At 35.3% G+C, this 22896-nt stretch overlaps 2 protein-coding genes across 2 annotated transcripts in view; one reads left to right on the top strand and one right to left on the bottom strand.

The window, feature by feature from the left end:
- Positions 1-4122, bottom strand: part of lsm1 (LSM1, U6 small nuclear RNA associated) — a 5338-nt gene extending 1216 nt beyond the window's left edge. Inside the window, 3 exon segments of the mRNA NM_001003551.1 lie at positions 3214-3329; positions 3623-3691; positions 3985-4122. Coding sequence (NP_001003551.1) covers positions 3214-3329; positions 3623-3691; positions 3985-4030 — 231 coding nt within the window. The 5' untranslated portion in view covers positions 4031-4122.
- A 1811-nt stretch (positions 4123-5933) lies between these two features.
- On the top strand, positions 5934-18118 carry bag4 (BCL2 associated athanogene 4). Its single transcript, NM_001256729.2, is given in 5 exon segments — positions 5934-6220; positions 12680-12799; positions 12892-13083; positions 15159-15416; positions 17184-18118. Coding segments are annotated over 5 exon segments (1200 nt in total). The 5' UTR covers positions 5934-6076; the 3' UTR covers positions 17670-18118.
- The last annotated feature ends 4778 nt before the right edge of the window (positions 18119-22896 follow it).

The following is a 22896-nucleotide window of genomic DNA, read 5'->3' as shown; positions in this document are numbered from 1 at the left end:
CTCGCCCTTAAGACTCCATTGATATCTTCAATTGACCATGCCACCAAGGTAAACAACGGTATCTCTAACTCCTGAATATCTACATTGCAGCACAGTTCAGCTGCAACCTTGATCGAGCACCTGTCTTTTTCTTACCAAGTGCTCCTTCAGATTCTACTTAGTTGGTTTAGTGGTGTTTGATCAGGGTTGTTGAGCTAAACTCTGGATATCCTATTTACAGATCTCTTGAATGTAAACAGTGACTTGTAAGTTCTTATGTAATAAAGATAACTCGTATGGATTTAATTTTTTCAAATGGTCTTTATGTATAGAAATCTGCAACTATCCATGTCACTTGGAAAAATCTCAATATGGATAACTGTAAACATTGAAAAACATTCTGAAAACTATCTAAATTGTCATTGATTGATGAGAACTTGCATTTAATTCAGTTTACATTCACGAGATTTGTAAATAAGTTCGGACTAGTACTTTAGTAATTTAGAGATATCTATAATTGAAATAACAGTAAAAAGTAGTTTGCGATAAAAGATAATAAATTGTTATGATGTAATAGACTACTCAAAATCCAATTAGAGATATCATTAATTGACCCTTTTGTCAAGACAATTTTAACATGTTTAACGGTCATCAGCATCTTAAATCCTTGAGATTTTATTATTTAGATTTATTTTTTTTAATGTATGAATATTTATGCATACGTTATATCATCCTTGCATCAAATTACAAAAAACAAATTACTGCTTATGCGAGGCAATTCAAATGCAGCGTCTATGGGGACAGGACAGTAAATTTGACGTAGTTCTCTCTTCTGGCTACAGTTATGAGTCTCACACAATTTTGTTCCAAAGTCTTGATAACACCATCTCGATTGTTGCTTGATCGGATATGGATACAGCTGGAAGTTAACGAGAATTATTTATATTTTTTAGAAAATTTCCCATTTATTGTATTTTATTAATGTCTACCCTCACTCCAACCCCAATAGTCACAGTAATGTAAAAACAGTTCCGTTCTTTGTTATCTATTAAATTACCCAATAAATTGTATTTTTTAACACCTAGCCCCAACCATCACAGTACTGTAAAAATATGAATTATTGTTATACAGAGTCATAAAAAAAGGCTGCTATATTGATATGCATATCACACTTCCGGCCGGCCGCATATCCGATCTAGACTTTACCCAACATCTCTGAGTTTTTCTTTTATCATTTGAGCAAATGTGATCGTAAAAAAAACATTTATTGTTCTCTCCCATTTACTGCACTCCAAGCTAACCCAACTATAATGACTTTCGTACTGAGAAAGCTGGAAATGTGAAAAGCAGGCCCGGATTGGCTAATCGGGAGCACAGGGAGAATTCCCGGTGGGCCGGTCCGTTTTTTGGCCGTGAGGGCCGGTGTCCCTAGCTGCTTGCACTCTCAGCAGTCGCACTTTTTTTCATCTATTTATTTATTTGACCATAGCTTCACTCTTTTTATTTATTATTTTGCCGCAGCGCCGCTCTTCTTATTTATTTTCTCGCAGCCCCGTAAGCAAAATGCACTGCAGCCTGCAGGTTAACTAATGTTAATGATGATGTAACGTTAACTATCATCATTCAACCCCAAACAGCGAATTCGAATAATTAATATTAATGAATAATACACCTGCTCAATGAAAATCAGACGATTCACTACATTAATAAATCAGACATAACTTGATCAGAAATCTAAAAAGGGGAGAAAAAGATTAAGCCATCAATAGAAAGTAATATCATGTCTTGCAGCTCACAGTCTAATACTTTTTTTTTCTCGTTGCATTAGAGTTATAGTGGACCAGTGGTAAACACGTTGTGTTACTACGCCATCCGACCCGTGTTCCAATCTCATCTGGAAAATTAATAGAATTTTTTTTTTCATTTTTATTGTTAAGACATATAATACTGTTAGGGCTTTTAAACATTTGAATTTTTAAAGCAGCTGTTTTCTTGAAAAAGACGTGATAGTGTCATTAGAAACTGAATTGGAAATGACCTTATTTTAATATAGTCAGTTGTGAACTGAGGTGGGCCGGTCTGGCTTGAAACTCCAGGGCTGAAAATGAGTCCCAATCCGGCCCTGGTGAAAAGGGTCCATTGTTTTTTTTTTTTTTTTTTTACAATTGTTATTACAGTTGGAGATTGCCAACTTAAATAAAACAAGCTAAATGCTAATTTTAAATCTTTATCTAGAATTAGGCTAGTATACAAATCAGTGATAGGTAAAATTGAAATTTGTACTCATTTGTAGATTCCCGAAAATATTTTTCAATTGAAGCCAAATGGAAGAATATGACGAATCACAACAGCATTGCAGATATCTTGAAAATTACAGCTAGTCAAAATAATGTTGTAGACTTCTTGAGTGCATATTATGACTATTCATTATCACATGATGTTGGAGCCATTTGTGATATTAATATATATTTATATTTTCTTTGTTGCATGATTGAATAAGAATAATAATATTATAAAGTATTATTCTGTGTCACTGATCGAGTGGTTTAGTGATATAGATTAACTCCACCTATATGTCACGTCAGCTCACCTGCTTACGCAAGGGCTCACAGGTGATGGGTGATCAGCTGACAGGAGTAGCGGGGAAACAGTTTTTTGACTGTGTTTGTTTGTAGCATTTGTAAGACAAATAAAATTAATTTTGACATATAAATGCTTGGATGCGTCATGAACATCACTGCTCCTGTCAAAACGGCTCCGTAGTAACTAGATGAATACAGGTAAAGTTGGTTTTATATTCGCACATTCGTTCATTTAGAAGTCCCTATATTGTTTACCATGTTACTTTAAATATTCGATTGGAATTAGCATGCAAGTATGACTTCAAAACAACATTAACACAATCTATTTGACTTTGAACAATGTTGTACTTTGATATTAATTTGCTGCTTATATGATTTCCCTAATTAGAACTGGCAAAGAATACTTTTCTAAAATTATACTATTAAGGAAAATGTCTGACTATCCGAATCTAAAACCAACTTTACCTCTATACTAGATGATGCTGGAGACCGTTATACATGATGTCCACATCTTAACTGTAACTATGATGGGTCAAAACTACAAAAACACGAGGGCATTAATGCTAAAAATGGCTTGCTATCGTTTTTATTATTGGAAACATGCTTTACAAATCACTCAAAAAGTTGCAGAATGATGAAAAGCTGTACTTACTACTTCTCCAAGCAAGACAACATTTTCTCCTCTGACGACAAATATCCCTCGAGGTATGTCACCAAATTTTTTACCTACATGGATACGTTCAACTGTCTGATGCAAAACTAGATTGGCTGTGGAAGAAAAAAAAGTAACGTGTTAAAATATAATTGTAGTTTTGCTAATAATAAAGAAAATAAAAAAGCTCACAACTCTTTTTTTCATACCATTCCAAACATGACCCCATTGGGAAAAACAAACAAACAAAATAAAAACATTTTGAATACAGGTATGGGCTGACAAACAGCAACCAGACATTTTACACATTGAACAGAATTTTATTTAACGTTAAGACCTCCACCTGAACACCACTTAATATTTTGAAGTGATAATAAAAATAGGCTAAATTAACGGCCTCTTTACATACCAAACTGATCTATACTTCTGAGGATGCCAATTAACGTTCTTCCATCTCGAAGCAGTACAAGGTGTTTTTCTGTGAAATGAAAACATTGTCAATCACAGGAATACCTTTTAACTCGAAGATATGTCAATTTCATCACGTGATCACCTAAAACACCTGCATTAAGGTAAATTAATCGAACTAAATAACTAGATGAGGCTACATAAAATAAAGTTAAGCTTGCGTAACAATAGAACAGAGCGTTCAGGTTATACTTGTCGGTTTACCACTAACATGACTTTTACAAAAATCATTACAAAAAAAAAAAACAGTCTCGCCGGTGTTCATTCACTCGAACACATTTTCTTATTTCGCAATTAACTTACTATCGATGTCCTCGATGAGGCTCGCGGTCCCTGGCATGTAATTCATTATGCTGACATTTGGGAATTGTTTTTTAAACACAAAGTATCAAGCCATGGACTATTTCAAACGCGTATCCTTTATTCCACAGGATGTTACGCAGAACCAAACGCTTCCGGTGCAAATTTAACCATTTCGGTTACCAATGGTTCAGGTCCATAGATATATAAACGTTCAGGTCCCTTCGTATTTTTGATAGTGTATTTACGTGAACTGCAACGACGACTATAGTTCGATATCATAGATGATTATTTTGATGTACAATATTAATAATAAAACTTTGGAGCAAAATTTGTTTATTAATTTAATGATAATATATGGGAACAAAAATAGTCCAATTATACCGAAACCCTAAAAGACACACACACAAAATAAATAAAATAAAAAAAAATAAATTAAAAAGCTATAACAATGTATGCAATTTTAAAATCTTTTTCTTATGCGATTTTTTTTTTGTAATTTCTATATCCCCTTATTTTTATTTTCTTTTGTGTTTGTGTTTTTTTTCTACTGATGTTCCTTTACTGTACAAAAATGTAAGCATTGTATTCCTAATTTTTTTGTATGCTATTGTTCTCGTTATGCAAATAAAATTAAAAAAAAAAATCACAGATGATAGTGGTTAGATTACACAATTTGTTTGCTATCCCATTTACTAATCTGTTTGAGTCGGATCTTTAAAAGCAACCCGTTCACAAACCTTTCTCTCGAATTGACTGAACCACAAAAGATAAATGCAAAGCACAGAACAGTGAAATTACAATCATTATAAATTATTAAACTATAAATCATTGTCCACGTTTATTAGTGTTGAAACAGAAGACTTACTGTATGGGCTGTATGTATATATATATATATTTGTTATTGTTTTTATTATTGGTTTTTGCCTCGTTTATTTTGTTCTGAATGTCGTATAAATATCGTGAAGTTATTTTATTATTTAAGCAAATTAGAATGCAAACATTTTTGTAATACTCTCTCATTCGTTTTTTTATTGTTAATGCAAGAAGGATACATACAAAACAATGCCAGAGGTATACAAAGAATGAAAAGTATAAAAAAATTATATAGATACAAAAACTCAATAGGTTAAACAAAATAAAACAACAGAAAAAATAATAATATTACAAATAAATAATGCTAGGCCATCTCACAATAACTTATAAGTGTCAAACAAATACATGGTTTTAACAGCTTTTTTTTTTTTTTTCACTCTCCTTAATTGTATTTTTATAATTATTTAGTTATTTAAGTACCCAAAACAGGTTTATGATTGCTAAATTTACATCGATGGATATGAAACTTTGTAAGTATAATCAGAAGATTAATAACTTAAGCTTCAATTTCCAACTTCTTATCATAGTTGAAAAACAAAACAAAAATAACATATTCATACAGTAAAAGAAAATTTCAACACTTCCAAAATTTGACAGCACTTCCATAACCATTTTGTATACAAACAATGGCAGAAAATATGAGGTACTGTTTCTGAGTATAAAACTGAACAATTGACATCCATGTCTTCAATAAATCTGGTTAAAAAGCTTAACAGGGTAAAATTTTTGTAAAATCTTAAATGGTACTCTCTCATACGTTGCGCTCCAAGTTCACCAACTATGACGAAATCCCCTGCTTAGGAACCCGGAAATGTAAAAATTGTTTTATAAATATATCGAATTACCAATTGATTGCATTTTATTAACGCCCACCCGAACCCTAAACCTAACCCCCACAATAATTATTGTTGCTCGGTAATTGCATTGTAATGAAATATTTATTATTTTTAACTTCCGGCCGTACATGGAGGTGGCGTGAACAGCGTACATGTTTCCTATTGGCCAGTTGAGCTGTCAGTTAAGGGGTCGGCTGGTGAGTTGAAATGAAAGACAGTGCCGTGCTTCACCAGTGTAACACAAATATTGCAAATAAATACCGTTGACGCATCTAGCTGCAGCATCTTGTGAAACGTGGTGGCGACAAAATAGTCTCTTTTAAGTAAATCTGTGATTGAAAGAAATTAAATTAAGGCAAAAAGAGTTAGTGGCGTTACAAGGAATGGCTTTCGATTCAGCTGGCAGCGACAGAGGCAGAGGTGAGGCTTCGTGGATCATGCATCAGCAAATGCAGCCTGAAACCAAGTCACCCTGGCCTTCAAGTTACAAGTCAGAGAACAATAACGTTAACTGGAACAACGGCATGGTAAGTCCTTTGTTTACAGATGCCGTCGAGGTATAAACACACACTACAGAAGCCGTTACCGCATTTCTATCATTCATGCGGCAAAAAATCATCTAGCTGCACGCCACTGACTCAGTAAGGCCCACTGGGTATGTTGATAAGTCGTAGGGTAAAATCACATGGTTTGTTTAACGTAATGTTTCCAGGTAAAGGCATACTGTATGACTGCGAAACACTGAAGTGTTGCGTGCAAATTTCATTGATGACACCTTGGGTTTAATACTTTTAAAGCAAACAGTTTTTTTTTTTAATGGAATGTGTTTTCAGTAAGTCTTTTACCTTATTCTGAGCATAAACAATTAACTCACTGATATTGTGAAGAATATATGTTTATATAGCCAATTTCTTAGTGCAGGTCAACACTATCAGATTGGTTGCTAAAATGCAACCGTGTGTGGATCAATTTGGACTCGGTGGTTCTGAAATCTGACCCCCAGGACAAATTGCACTGCCCTTTGTGTGCATGCGCGTCACACGGTTGAACTTCGAGTGAACGCGATCCCTATACGACATGTATGTTATACATGGAGTGTGTGTGAGTTTATTAGAGTTGTGGAGCGTTTAAAATATAATCAAGTTTATTACTTGATGTGCTGATGCTAAGGATTGTACCTTCAAAGTAACATTTAAAATTATGTTTGAAAAATAGTTGTTGTTTTTTTTATTTTATTAAACATCACTTAGGCCAGGGCTAAAACTTTTTACTTCAGGACTCACCAATTTTGCAAGGGCCCTCTATACCTTACATTTCATCTTATACTCCACGTGAAAAGTGTTTCTTTCTATTTTATTTTATTCTTCCTCTGCATGTTCAACTCAAATTCACACACTTTACTTTACATTTTAGCTATTGTTTATTACTTAATGAAAACCATCTACTCAATTCTAACTTTTTAAAATAATACATAAATTAAATATTAAGTACTTAAGCTAAACTGGAATTGGGCGGTTTAAAAGACCAAAACAAAGACCGACTTTCTGGGACGTAATGCACATTTTCAGAGCAGAATATCTTACTTAAGCATTGTTTTTCAGAAAAAAAAAAAAAACAAGTTCACTTAGCATGTTTTTTTTAATTTCTGCAAATGTATTGTATTTTTACGCTGTAAAAAATTCAAAAAGTTACATACAGCACCTTTAAATTCTTCTTAACTACATGAACAAAAGTGGCTTTTAAACAGAGAACAATAGACCAATTACCAACCTACGTCATACATGACGTCACGCGGGTTCCTGGTTGCAAAAAAGTCAGGCTGCAATAGGAAAGATGTCATGTTGTGCGGTAAGATGCCAAATTAGATGCCAATTAAAAAAAAAAATAGAAAACGTAACTTTTATCATACACCACACTGCTTTAATGCTAACTGCAGACGTTTTGGCTAAAAGGGAGCTGAATGAAGTGACAACCTAATTAGAAATGCTGTACTCTGCAGTTGTCATGTCATATCAGGTAAGTTGACGCTATGCTGAATCAGACACATTACTCGTTTTTGATTGCAGAAATGATTTCAGCAAAAACTGTTACAAAGGTGAATTAAACTGCCGACACTGAATGCTAAGAATGAAACGTGAAAGTGTAAGTTACTGAGGTAAACTTGGTTTCATATTCACACATTCATTCAGTGACAACTTGTGACACACTCCCTATATTACCATGACACTTTGAATATTCGGTTTGAAATAACCTGCAAGTGTGACTTGAAAACAACATTAACACTGTTTATTTGACTGTGAACAATGTTGTACTGTGATAGTCATTGGCTGCTGATAAGATTTTGGCAGATAATACTTTTATGAAATTATATTATTAAGGAGAAAGTCTGAATGTGCGAATATAAAACCAACTTTACCTCTATGTGTAGGTTCACATATCCTGCCGTACAGGTGCAGTTCGTTGTCAGAATGCAGTCGTTTTGCGTGTTGGTGATTAATTACACGGGGCTTAGCTTGTATAACGTTAACTCCGTCTTCTTTCCTTGTCTTTGGCTATGCAGAACCTCGGTTTTTAGCTCTACATAGTGTTAAATCTGGTCATCATGGAGCATTATTTCTTGCACATGACCACACAGAACACTGTTGGCATCCAAAGACTTGTACACCTTTAACTTCTATCTTGTAAAATCACTTGGAGCTTCAATGAGATTGTATGTTTGGGACTGGATGCTTAGTTATTTTGTCTTATCCAATATTCATTGGGAGGGTGCTATCCAAATGAACCCGTCAGACGAACGCCGCTCACTTTAACGTTAATTTTGCCGAATCACTGTGCTTATCACTGGGTGACGAGCTGTTATAATATGCTGAAAGCATTATGTAAATAATATATATAATGTGCAATCGATATATTTTATTTCTAAGACAACAACAGACTCTGTACTGCATCGGATGTCATTCCCTCGCTGTAAATGCTAGCGCTCCCGGTTTTTTCTGCCACCTCCCTGTGCGCGCATCCTGAATGTTAACAAACATGGTAATTCGTCTATAGAGTAAACATTTTAGTTTGTCTGTGCTGGTCTGTTAGGCCCCGTTTACACTGCCAGTTAAATGTGACCCAATTCCGATTTTTTTTGCCAATATGTGACACAGATCGGATCTGTTCTATGACCATGTAAACACAAAAAAAACGCATGCATTCGGATATTCAGAGATCGGTTTCAGGCCTCCTTCATATGTGGAAATAAATCAGATATAGATCGGATATGTGACAATGCGACTGTTATGTAAACAGGCAGATCGGATTTATTGAGGCGTTTCATTCTGTACATCATTAAACTTGCAACAATGTGGTGCTTCTCCGCGGTTTAATAACATAAGGAAGAGCGTATGTGGAGATGACGGCGCGGTAAACAACATCAGAGGAAACAGAGGAGGAAAGTGGTCAGTCGCCACAATTTGCTCCTACCAGACCTGAGACCTCTCTCGTTACCCATACATTCCTCTGAATGGTGGAGGATATACAGCACATGAACCATAAGTGCAAGCTCCGATGACGGCCCTTTCCCACCTCCGCCTCAAAATAATTTTAAAGTTGGGCAAACTTTGTGTTGTAACTTTTGCTTTTTGTCGCTATTAATACACTCACTGCGGCTTCACATAGAACAACTTTATTCTCTCCAACACCAGTGCGCAGCACTGCGCGCACAGGCAAAAGCTACATCTTCAACTACACACACACACACACACCAGGGCCATAGCATTACATAAACTGTGTAGGGGTAACTCTGGACTGAACTGAACCATTCACTGATTTTACTACACTTCGCATATTTCGCAGAGCTAAAAACAAGACAATTTCTTCCATCGTGGCTAGTCCCAGATAGCAGGTAGTAATTGGCCTGAGCTTGGCTGCCCTTGAGCCCGAGCTCGGCTGATAACACTCGGCATCGGCATCATTTGTTAGCTCCACGTTTAATGACAACTTGAGAAAATATCCATGTTACGACTGCAACAAAATAATAAGACTATTTTGTGTGGATGGTTAGACGCAAACAAAAAATTATTTATAAATTGATTGTACATATCATCATGGCACAGATGCTAGAATCTGCCTTTATGCATGCGCGACATCGTAAATTGTATGGGAAGTGTAAACGCATGAATTGGATATGGGTCACAATTAAAACAACGTGTAAACAGACAGGCTAACAAATCAGATATAGGCAACAAATCGGAATTTGGGATCAAGACCTGACAATGTAAATGGGACAACAAATATTTATTTAGGCCGGAACTACAAAACCAAATTTAAAATAATTTTAGTTTTAAACTAGTGGGGTTTAAATCAATGAATGCAAATAATCGTGATAACTGTGTAACCGTGATTTTTTCTTAGACTATAATCGCACACCCATAATTTATAATCGTTGCATCCCTACATTTAAATACCATTTAGAAATAGCATACGTTAGTATAAAATGCATGGTCTTAAAATATACCTATTACAATATTTAGAAAAAGTTATTCTCAAGAAAATGCATTCTGACAATGTGTTCTTTTACTTTAAACTTATCCGACTGTCAAGGCCCGTGCACACCGGGACACTTTTTGCTCACGTTTTCTGTCAACGTTTAACACCTTGTGACTAAATAAAGGGTGCCAATGTGATCGTGCACACCAACGCGCAAAACGCCAGGCGCAAAAGCGTCATTGAAGCTACTTGAACCATGCATGCTTGTTCGAATCGCCAGTAACTTTAACAACAAGCATGTCAACTTTCTCTCTTCTTCCTCTGTGTTACAAGCAGGTGTCAGAAGCTTAAAGTAGTGTAGCGCCATCTAATGCCAAGAAGTGGTTTCGCATACTCTTCTGCTCGATGCTAGTAAAAATCGATTGGGTTTGAATACAGAAAAACGTCTCAAAACGCTTATGATAAGCGCAAACGAAAAGCGTCCCGTTGTGTACGAGGCACATTATTGTGAAATATATTTGAGGAACATTGTTTTTAAACATCTCATTACTTTTCTCACGTATTTGTTGGCAAACTGGTGATCCATCTTTCCTCCTAAAGGACCAGACTTTTCTTAGATACAGCTTTTGTACCAAATCATAATTACAATCACCTGTTGACATCACTTATTTTAAATCACATCATTATTTAACCAATTTTACCTGATTGCTGGTCCTAAATTGCTTTTGTCACACCTTTTTTTTGGGAATGTGTTAGAGGTCTAAATGACAGGAAAGGATGTATATTAAAAATTTAAGTTGGCTTTAAAAAACATGAAATATTTCATATCACAGTTGGACTTTGTGATGCATTTGTTTTAGTTTCTTTAGGCCAGTGGTGTCCAAACTCGTTCCTGGAGGGCCGGTGTCCTACATTGTAGCAAATGTTTTTAATTTGTGTGAATGTTAATGTCTTATTTATAAATTAATAATACTCAGCAAAGCTCTATGCCGTTTAAAACATTTTTTTATCAGTGACATTTTATGCATGTGCAAGTATTTAATTTCGATTTCTTTTATGTTTCTTACAGTATATCTGTATAACAAAATGTTACAGATTGCATTCTTTTTCAGCCCTTAAACTTAAACGAATAAATTAATTTTATAAACCACAATTAGTCGACTAATGGCTAAGAAAAGAAAATCTTTATTCAGGGACAGCCTTACTTATGACATAATAATAATAATAATAATAATAATTATTATTATTATTATTATTAATAAAAACTCCCTATTTAATTTTTTTCTGCACAAAACCAGATGAATAATTTAACTAAAAACATTTATACACATGTTCACATCTGAATATCTGAGGCCTTCATAAGCAATTTGATTATTGTCTTGCTGTGACCATTTGCTAAACTTTATACAGTTTAAATTAAAAATAATTTATAAATACTATTTAAAGAGACCGCTGTTGTGTATTTATTGTCTTCAAATTAATGAAAAGTTGCTTTGAGCTTAAAGTTCTCTTTATGTCCCATGAATAGGCAAAAACAGGGATGATTTAATGTGCTTTCAGTGCACCTCTGAAATTCTTTTCTATTAATTTTTTTTAAACTTAGGAGCACATGTTCTCCTTCTCAAAAGTGTAAGCGTCAAACCCTGTGTATATACTAATCAAAGGTTGTTTATGCGAATAAGACAATATCCTTTTGACTGGTATTGTACTATAATATATCTGTATCTTTTTACTCTCTGACATCAGTAAAAGCATTGGCCAAAAAAAACCCCCAGTGCATCGGCCCCAAAAAATCAGTAGAGCTCTGATATTGACATTAATAGTTAAAAAGAAAATTGTATAGATCCCATTAGTGAATACTAAAGTTTAAAGTAAAATGAAAATGAAAATAATGTGTGCTGCACGAGCACACGTGGGACCAGAAGAGCACACTGTATGTCACTATTTCTGTTCAAACCAAATTCATAAGCTTTTGTTATTGAAATATAGAACCTCAAAGCATGAAGAGAACTCGCAATGGAGATTTGAGGAGCAGGTGAATGAAAGTTACGATATGCAAATTAAGTCTTGTTTCTCAGTAGTAAAACTTAACTTTTCCTTTTTTTTCTTATTTCTTTTCTAATAAATACAAATGGAATGCGGTGTCAGGCTATTTTTGCATTCACATCTTGAATAAGGTCAGCTTACTATATATAAGCCTTGTGATAAAGTGAATGATTATGCGAAATCAGTGTTTGACTCAGAAATATCAGCTCATGCCTTGTTAAATCATTTATTGTGTTATCAGAGATGATCTATATAAGAAACTAGTTATTATATGCTTGGTGTAAGAGTAGGCACTGAGGACTTTTCTATTTCTAATTCCAATTGCATTACCATTTCTGGCCTTGTCACTGGCATATATACTTATTATATCATATGCCTGTAAGCTAGTCAGATTTTAAAACCAGACAGAACTGTTTTATTATTTTTTATTATTTAATCTTATTTATTTTTTTCATTATTTATTTTAGGAATCTCAGTATCCAGGCTACTCAAGTTACTGGTACCCACAGTCACATACAGCAGGGCCCTATGGCAGCTCATACCCCCCTGGAACAGAGGTGAATGGACAGGCATCATACAATCCCCAGGTACAGCTGACTCTTGAGTTCTATGCAGGATTCTCTCTGTCTGTCTTAACATACTGCTGACTTTGCTTTTATACTCTGCTTTGCCATTTTAGGCAATGCCAGCCTATCCCAATGGAGTGTACAATCCAGGGCAATACTCCACAAGTATGCTACATCCTTCTAATCCATTCTACTGCAGTGACCAGGTTCCTTCAAGACAACCTCATTATCACAACCAATCCTGCCCTGAACAGAATGCAGGGGGCTCGACTCATCCCCCCTACCCTGTACCTCACTGCCAAGCGGTAAATTCAGCTACATATAAGGATAATATATGAATGTTAGTTTAGTTTTGCTCCAAGCTCATTTTTATTGGATTTTTTAACCAATTTTCAATCAAAATGGGGTAAACAAGTTTATAGTGTTCATCCCTTTTTACTTTTTACAAAAATTACAATATTATGTCTCCGGAATATGTCTGAAATTTGAGGTCAAAATACACAACAGATAATTTATTATACCACGTTGAAAATGTAAATTTTTGGGTCAGTGGGAATTTTAAATGCAAACAAGCTAGTTGTCTTTGAACATGTCACTTCAGAGAAGCATAACCAGGGTCAGTTGTCAGAATAAAAGCAGCACAAACACAGACAGAAACAAACACTAAAGTTAAGACTTAACCAGGAAGTTTCCAAATGGTTCTTTGATGTAGTTGTGGAGTTTGTTCAGCCTTCGTGCGACCATGAATGAGCCACACACAAATTACCAATACCTACTAGGTCGGGCTGTGCAATTAATCGAAAATCTGGTTTCGATTTCGATTACGGCTTCTAACGATTATGAAAAACCATTAATCGAGATAAATGATTATTCCGTCATATACCGCTTCCTTTTCAGTTCCACGTGAAAGTGACTAAAAGATGTGCTGTAATGTAACTTTTGCAGCATGGGATCCGCATCATTCATATTTTTTTAAGCGCGAAAGAGAATGTGCTGTTGTGTGTGTGCGCGCTGCGCTTAGCCTCAGACATGTAGTGTGTTTGTGTGTGTCTGTGTGCGCGTTCCGCGCGGTCCGCGCTTAGCCTCGGACAGCAGAGCACACGCACATCTAACGCCATCTTAATGTGTGCGCTTTAATGGTCAAATACATGCATGGTGTTTAGTGATTATTCATATTAATGTGTGCTTAGCTCAGCTTTATACATCTTCTAATTCAGTGGTTGAAAAATTTAAATTATCATAAAAACTCACCCTCATGTGAGAACACTGTTCATCTTCAGAACACAAGATATTTTAAATGAAATTTAAGAGCTCTCTCATTCTTTATAGAAGCTTTATTGAAAGTCCAGAAAAATACCAATAAGTATCCTGAAAAAAACATACCATATGCTTTCAGTAATTCAATCATATTGTTTTTAAGCTACGAGAATACTTTTATGTGCAAATAAAACACCAATAATTATTTATTCAACAGTTATTTATTCTCAGTGTCAGTATATTGTGCATGTTCACTGTGCACTTTGTGCACTCAAAAGGATTTGTATAGCTTGATAATAGACTGATCGGACCACTGAAGGCAAATGGCCTGTTTGAGGATGTTTTTGGTAGGTTTCTGAACTTTGTCTATGTTGAGAACGTTGCTTTCTATAAAGGGTGAGGGTGCTCTTATATATCACCTAAAATATCTTATTTTGTGTTCTGTAGATGAACGAAGGTCTCAGGGGTTTTAAATGACAGGAGGCTCTGTTTCAATGATTTTCTGTGGTGGCACACTGGACTGAAAGTAGCTATGTAAATTTTTGCTTTTGGCATCTGATATTCGTTCAGCAATATTTTGACCCTTAAACTTATACAAGTAAATATAAAATACTACTAGAATATAAAAATTGATCATTATTTTCAAAATATTTAAAAATGGTTGGTATTTTGGTGTTTTAGAGTATGTTGTTAAATCATGTTTGTCATCCTGGATCATTCATTCGTATATAGCAATATGTTTTTGGTACTCATTTCCATCCATCATACACAATCTAAAGCAGGGGTGTCCAAACTCGGTCCTAGAGGTCCTAGAATTTAGCTCCAACTTGCTTCAACACACTTGCCTGTAGATTGTAGTATATCCAATAAGAGCTTGATTAGCTGGTTCAGATGTGTTTGATTAGGGTTGGAGCAAAACTCTCCTGGACATCGGCCCTCCAGGACAGAGTTTGGACACCTCTGATCTAAACTAACCACGCTATAATATATCATAAAGTGTAACTTAACTCTAGTCCTCAGGACCCATCTCCCAGAATGTTTAGACATGAGAAACACTGGTCTAATATTTTAAGAGGCATTTGCAGTTTTGGTTTCACCATTTTTTTTTCTGTCCTCCTCTCAGGCTCCTGGATACCCAGCAGGATCTTACCCACATTACCCAGAAGGATGCCCTCAGAATGCCCCTTACCCCAACCAGCAGCCTGTGCTGTCAAGACCCCAGCATGAGGCTTGGTCCCACACTCAAGGGTATGGACCCACACTGCCTCAGCAGCAATGGCCTTCTGATTCCCAGACACCCCATAGCCACTATGGCAGTCATGTACGACCACCTCACCCCCCTCCATGGCAAGGACCCGCACCACCTCCATATGAGCACAAGGTATTTATGATATTTTACTCACAGTACACCCCTTACTAATCTCCCTTTAAATTAATAAGCTTTATAAGATGCTATACAGATGGGGAATAGGTCGTAATGACATGAGTTATTGATCCGGAAAATATGAATCTGCGAATCTGTTACTGAACTTCATATTTCCATCTATTTCAAGCTACGAATATTTGAAATTACAAATCAACAGAACAAAACCGAGATATGATCACAAACTGAGCAGCTGCGATCTATATACTTTACCCCCAGCTGTTTTTCAGTAATTCATAAAGAGCACACAAACATACTGACAGTAATAGGTAACTTACTGTACACTGTTTTTCACTGTCAATGGTGCTAATATTCGGCACAAATCCAACATTTTCCCTTTTCTGGCTGTTCTTTCTATGAATGAACTGTCTAAAAGCACAGTCTATGTTTCCTCGTCGGTTAGTAGCCTAAGGCTATATTTCATTGAACAACAATTAATCTATCAGGCTCTTTGGCTAAAAATAGAGAAATTACGGTTTGATTTGTCATTATTAGATTATTTTTAAATGTCACCTCTCCTGCTGAGCATGAGCTAAGCTGTTGAATGGTTAGCATATGAGGCGGTTAGGCTAAGCTAGCTTCAATTTTGATTGATTTATTCTCTAACCGGTTGCTTATTATGTGGTGAATATACCCGTAATGCATACTGCAGTCTTTTTTTGTCTGGCTTTCTCGGATATCTCACCTATTCGACAAAAATGACATTATATACCTGGCAATGTCTGAAACCGGCGCACACACATTGAAAAAGCTGTGCCAGGCACAAAAGCTTGACAGGCGTAGCAACAATAACTAAGGAGGGCGGGGCTTAGCGAAGGGTCCATTGTTGATATAAAGATTGCTAAAACTGAACTGTAAAAATTACTTAAAATAATTACATTTACAGGAGAGTGTAGGTGTAGGAGGTGACTGTTTTTCTTTCTGAAATCATTTCAAGTTTAAATGTTGGGACATTCAAAGAGAGAATAGGGCATAGGGTGGATAACTGACAATAGAGTACAACCAGGGACTATGTTTTTAACTACAGCTCCAGATGTGTAATTCAAATGCACATGTTTGTGATGTAGTTTGTGAATGTTCATTGGAATGATAGATTTGGGAAACAACAAATAAATGAACTATTATTGTAATGTTGGATCTTTCGACCTTGGTTGGCTAACAATAGTTTTTGGAAATGTACCCGAGTAGTGTTTTTTTTTTTTTTTTTTTTATGAAATAAATAATGAATTGTGTTGTTTATCACTGACACATCCAAAAATGTAATTAACTAAGAAAAAAAATTGTTGCATGTAGTAAATGGAAAATAATTAATAATTGTCTTTTTCTCACAAAAACATGTGACTTTATTAACAAACTAGTATTTAAAGGGTTACAATTCAGGAAACTAATGAATATTTGGTAATATTATTGTGATCTTAAGTTAAAGTGGAAAATATTAATATATAATATGTTTGTTTTTTAAGGACATTGACATTCTTTGTCCACTTTTAGGCTGATGAATTACATTTTTTTATTTTTTATTTTTGATTGATTGACTAAATTTTTTTTACAAAACCACTAACAATATTATAACAATACTAACACATATAACACTATAAATGGTTATTTATATAATTATATACATATAATTTAAAACTATAACAACCACTAACAATGGCAAAATAAAATAGAAAAAATGGGGTGTTTGTCTAAAATTTATTTATGAAATTACTCTCTCCCCTTTAGGATCCACCATATCAAAGTCAGCCTCATATGCAACCTAAAAACCAGCCTGCAGGCTCCAGACCACGTGTGAGCACACCAAACTCATCTGCGCTTCCACCCAAACCCACCCAGTTCAGCAGTCCACCTCAAATCTACAAGACTTCCTCTGGCGTTGGAGGACTCGAACCCAAACCTGCCCAAAATGAACAACCTCCTATGTCTTCCCCTCCAGCGTCGTCCATGCCAGCTCCACTAAAAGATAATTCCAGCCTGGCTCGAGTTCAGCAGATTTTGGCCCGAGTTCAGCTTCTTCAAGAGGATGTGGATGAGTTTGTGGGAAAAAAGACAGACAAGAGCTACCGATGCCTGGAGGAACTGTTGACAAAAGAGCTGCTTGAGTTGGACTCTGTGGAGACCTACGGGCAGGACGTTGTTAGACAGGCTCGCAAAGAGGCTGTTCGGAGGATCCAGGCCATCTTGGAATGTCTTGAGAAAAAGGCGTTCTAATAACAGGGTGGATTGATGATGATTTCTTTTTTTATGGTCTTTCCTCATGATTGCAGATTAGGATGTTCACATTTTGCCAGTTTGTTGGATTACATTTTTTGTTGTTTTTGGATTGTGTAGCCCAAATGGTGGTAATGTTTTTTTTCTAGTAATACAGGCACAAAATACAGTCACTGCAGTGCCATACTCGAAACCAGACATTTGCCATTCAACAACAAGAAGCAGTGATCTACTCGGAGGTTTCCTTGTGTAACACCTTTCGGTTTATTGAGTCTACATAGACTAAAGGGATACAACAGAGTTTTTTTGTTGCACATCTTCAAGAATGAAGACTCCACTCATTTTACTTTTGAAATTTAGTTTATTACTGCTATTACACCAATCCATTCTTGATATTATTGTAAAATAACTTTATAACTTAATAAAGACAGTCATTTTTTAATAACTCATAATTCAGTTTCACATATTCATCATTTTACTTCATTCAGTCAACTTTTTCATGAAAGGTGTGATCATATTGGCAGCAAGAAACGTCTATTCTCCACTTTTAGTAGTTGAACAAAACAACCCTCACATTGAAATAAACGCGTGTATCTGCATGAAAAACTTCTGAAATATGTGTGAGGTAGAATTGCAGATCTGTTGAAATGATTGGATTGTGACAAAATCTTATGCGATTACATACAACTCATGGTCTGTCTTCAAAACTCACAGCCTAGACCAGGGGTCTCAAACTCTTGGCCCGCCCTCTTCCTTCCTTCAGCCTGCAACTTACATCTAAAATATAGCGAGATTCAGCCCTCCAAAACATGTTGAACCACTATCATTTAGTATGTTTACATGGACACCACATCAATTTAATCCGACTAAGGTCATAATTGAACTAAAGAGAAATCAAAGACGTGGAGTATGCCACATTATTGAAGTGCTGTACAGACATGTACACCTTAATCCAGGGTTTTTCAAAGTCTAAGGGTGCTTTCACACCTACACTTTTGTTTCGGAACGTATCTCGTTTGCCCAGTTAGCGCGGTTCGATTGGCATATGTGAACAGGGCAAAGAGCAAAGAGCAACAATGTAACAATTCTAATCTCTGTTTCGGAACAACTGAATCGATTCACAGGTGTGAAAGCACCCTAAGACAGTAGGCCTCCCTTTTGACACAACTTATCCATTGGCGCCCCCCTCCTCCCAAACACACAGCGCAGACGCACACACGCAGACGCACACACGCAGACACACACACACACACACACACACACACATATATATATATATATATATACAGTATATATAAAGACACAGACAGATGTCAGACTGTTAACTCACTTTTATCATCATTTGCATGAAAGTGCAATTATTTACAGAGTAATAAGTATTTTACTATAACACTTTTAAAACTAGGATGATGGTTCAATATGAATAGAACAGATCCAAGAACTGTCCATCCCAGTCAAAACAGTCAAAGTTTAGCGGGTCTCATGCTGTCATTAGCCAAAATATCTTGACAAACCACACATAAAGGTCGTGGTTCATCAGCTGGTCCTGTCCACGTAAATCCTAAACTCAAATACTGATCATCATATCGTCGTCTTTTGGGTTTAAGCCCTGAACTTGAAGGCTTTGAATCGGGGGGTCTCAGAAACCGATCCATTGTATTAGCAGGCATATACCAGAAGCGAATTCACAGCTATGGCCTTCTGGGTAAAAAAGGTTTTCTTATTTTTGACGTATAATTTTTTTAGCTTTGTTTAATTAAAACTTTTAAATATAATAAAAATACATATAATAATAAAACTTAATAATTATATTTTTATTATATAATATTTTTCCCGCAATTTGTATTATTGTCTCAATTAAATTAAGGCAAATAATTTGATTATTGATGTCCTTGTAAACATGGTCAATGTTGTGCCGTATAACCGCTTGTGGTTTTGACCCCTCCCACTTATTGGACAATTAAAGTACTGCACTATATTTTACTGTATTTCAGTGTGCAGTCGAGTGTAACCCACATGTACATTATTACTGTGGCTGATTTAAACGTTGAAATAAAAGTGCATAAGTGCTCTATTTCAACTAAAGCTCTGTTTGAAAACATTCAAGGGTCATTTGATTAATATTAGTTTTATTTCAAAGACTTTTTCATGGCTTACACGTTATGTTGGTGGTGTAACAAATATACAAATTTTGCTTTTGTTCGATATAATTAGTCTCATTTAATAGATCTTTCTCATATGCTTATTGAGATTACTATGTACAATTTTTTTACTGCTGGTTGAATTGAACACGTTAAAGTAAATGTGAATATATAGTTATTTTTCTCCTGTTTGTTGTAGTTTTACAAAAAGGAAAAATACTGAAAAGAACAGTTGCTAGTAAAATCAGTAAAGTTTTTACGCTATCTGTTAAATTTTTGGTAAAGCAACAATTGGTTGGGACGATGATGATGATAACAATAGTTATTATTATTCTACGATGATTATTTAAATGTCAAAATGTTAATTTAAAAAGCCACAGATATATTTCAGCAGTTGTGTGAAGCAAGAAATGTGCTGATTTGTGACCGATAATGCTTGAATTATAGACATTATGTCTGTTGTCTTAAGATTCACCAATTTATTTTCTTGTGCTTTAATGTTAAAATGCCCCTCTATGAATTGTCAGTCACTGAAATGGCCCCCCTCCAATTTGAGTTTGAGACCCCTGGCCTAGATGGAACTTTGCCGTTTGGATATATAGTTCCTTTCCCCGTTACAATTTTCAAGGCATGCTTCTGGATTTTAAAAAGATCCAAATAATTATTGTTGAGTCCGTCCATTTACATTATTGTGTGTGTACTGCTAAAACCCACCAGGTTCTAACAAGCAATATTAAGTAACAATAATGGTTTTTCAAAAGGTGTGTTAGAATAATGCATTCATCAAACCATTTCATGGGTTTTACTGTTCAACAGAACCCTCATTTAACCCGCAAATGCATCTCATTTTTACAGTTTATGATACTGTGTTAACATTATCATCTGCATATAACTTTTGGCTATTTTTAGGTTCTATTTTGTCTATTGCTTAAAACTATTAATCTAAAGCTGATTCGGGGGATACAGCTTCATGTCTGTTCACAAAGATGTGGCTGATCTATGGGCTTGTTTAGACAACAGAGGCATTTTTAGAAGGAGATGAATAATGTACAGTTTGTATCTAAAGGACTGGAGTGGGGGATATGGATTGGAGACAGAGCATCAACACTTCATGGAATAAGAGCTCCCTTTAACTTCATCATTATATTCAATACTTTCCACCTAAGTGACTAACATCAGGGATTGTCAAACATGATTTCTTCCAACCACATGGATTTAATGTAACCAGGATAATTGTATGGGTTTTGAGACGAGTAAAAACAGTGCCATTACTTTAACAGGTGTTTATATATATATATATATATATATATATATATATATATATATATATATATATATATATATATATATATATATATAATAACAAAGATGTTTAGAGACTATTCAGGCACACAAAATACAAATCAACTGTGCTCTGCAGGGTCGCAGATTACTTAATTGTGTCTAACACCCCCTCTCTCTCTTTCTAGGTCTCTGCAAAATACCTTCAGTAGTGTGTATACCTTAAAGTGTTTATTACATTCATCTTTACAGTACAAATGTATCTTTGTATATCAGATTTATTAAAAGAACAATTCCCAAATAAGGACCAAAACTTGCCTGCTTAAGTACCCAATGTAACGCATGCTTTTGAACACAAATGGGCTATGTTGTAGGACCTGACTGAATAAAGATCACCTAATTCTGTAGGATCTTCTCATATTAAAATCAAAGATAATTGAATGGTTGTGTTATCTGCTCATGACGTAACTTTACAGCAGAAAACCTTCACCGATCAGGCACAACATTTTGAACACCATGTATGTTCCTTGAAAGATTTTTGATTACTCTGGCAGTCTGGCATGGTGTGTTGTTCTATTGCGCTTGGTGCACTTGGTCCCCAACAATGGTCAGACACATGAGAGCTCAGGAAGTGTACTCTTGGCAGTGGTTTAAAGAGTACTGAAAAATTAGACTCAAAATAAAGTGTGATTATAAATTATCTGTTGTAAATATTACTAAAAATAAGAGTAAAAAAGTAGCCCTTTTTAAAAGTATTCAAGACTAGTGAGTATTACACTGTAAAAAGTTGGTGCATTTACATGCAGTTTGTGCAGGGATGTGTAAACGTAACATTCTGTAGTGTATTCAGTGATCTTCCTATTTTCATTCGTTGGTTTGTTCGTATTTTTGTTCCTTCCTTCATTAGGTCCTTTGTTCATTTATTCATTCTTTCCTTCATTCATTTGGTCGTTCGTTCGTTCCTTAGTTCGTTGATTAGTTTGTTCACTCGTTCGTTCTTTCCTTAGTTTGTTCGTTTGTTCCTTTGTTAGTTCAGTCCTTCCTTAAATATTTTTCTTCATTCATTTTGTCCTTTCGTTGCTCCCTTCATTTGTTCACTCATTCATTCTTTAGTCCATGCATATTTTTTCTTCCTTCATTAGGTCCTTTGTTCATTCATTTGTTCATATTTCTGTTTGGTTGTTTGTTTGCTTGTTTATTCGTTCCTTAGTTTGTTCAGTCCTTCCTTGAATCTTTTCTTTATTAATTTGATCCGTCCTTCATTTCACCCTTCATTAGTTCGCTCATTCATTCGTTCCTCCATTCATATTTTTGTTCCTTCCTTCATTAGGTCCTCTGTTTGTTCGTACGTTTGTTCATTCATTCATTCTTTCCTTCGTTCGTTCTCTCCTTCGTTTGCTCTTTCCTTCCTTTTTTAGTTTAAGTCTTTCCTTGAATCCTTCCCTCATTCAGTTCTTCCTTAGTTTTAGTCCTTCCTTGAACACTTCTGTTATTCATTTGGTCCTTCCTTCATTCTTTGCTTCATTCGTTTGATTGTTCATTCACATTTTTGTTACTTCCTTTATTCTTTCCTTTTTTCCTTTATTCCTTCCTTCAATCTTTCCATCCTTCCTCCCTTCATTTCATTTATTCGTTCATATTTTTGTTTCTTCCTTCATTAGATCCTTCGTTTATTCATTCCTTCGTTTCCATCCTTTGTTCGGTCCTTCCTTCATTCAGCCCTTCCATTCTTCATTTGTTCCATTTAGTGATTGTTTAAGGCTGTTTGGTGATTTCAGTCATCATACAGTCGACATCTTGAATTT

This window comes from Danio rerio, chromosome 8, assembly GCF_049306965.1.
Source record: "Danio rerio strain Tuebingen ecotype United States chromosome 8, GRCz12tu, whole genome shotgun sequence".
NCBI lineage: Eukaryota > Metazoa > Chordata > Actinopteri > Cypriniformes > Danionidae > Danio > Danio rerio.
This window is presented reverse-complemented; position numbering and strand designations above follow the sequence as displayed.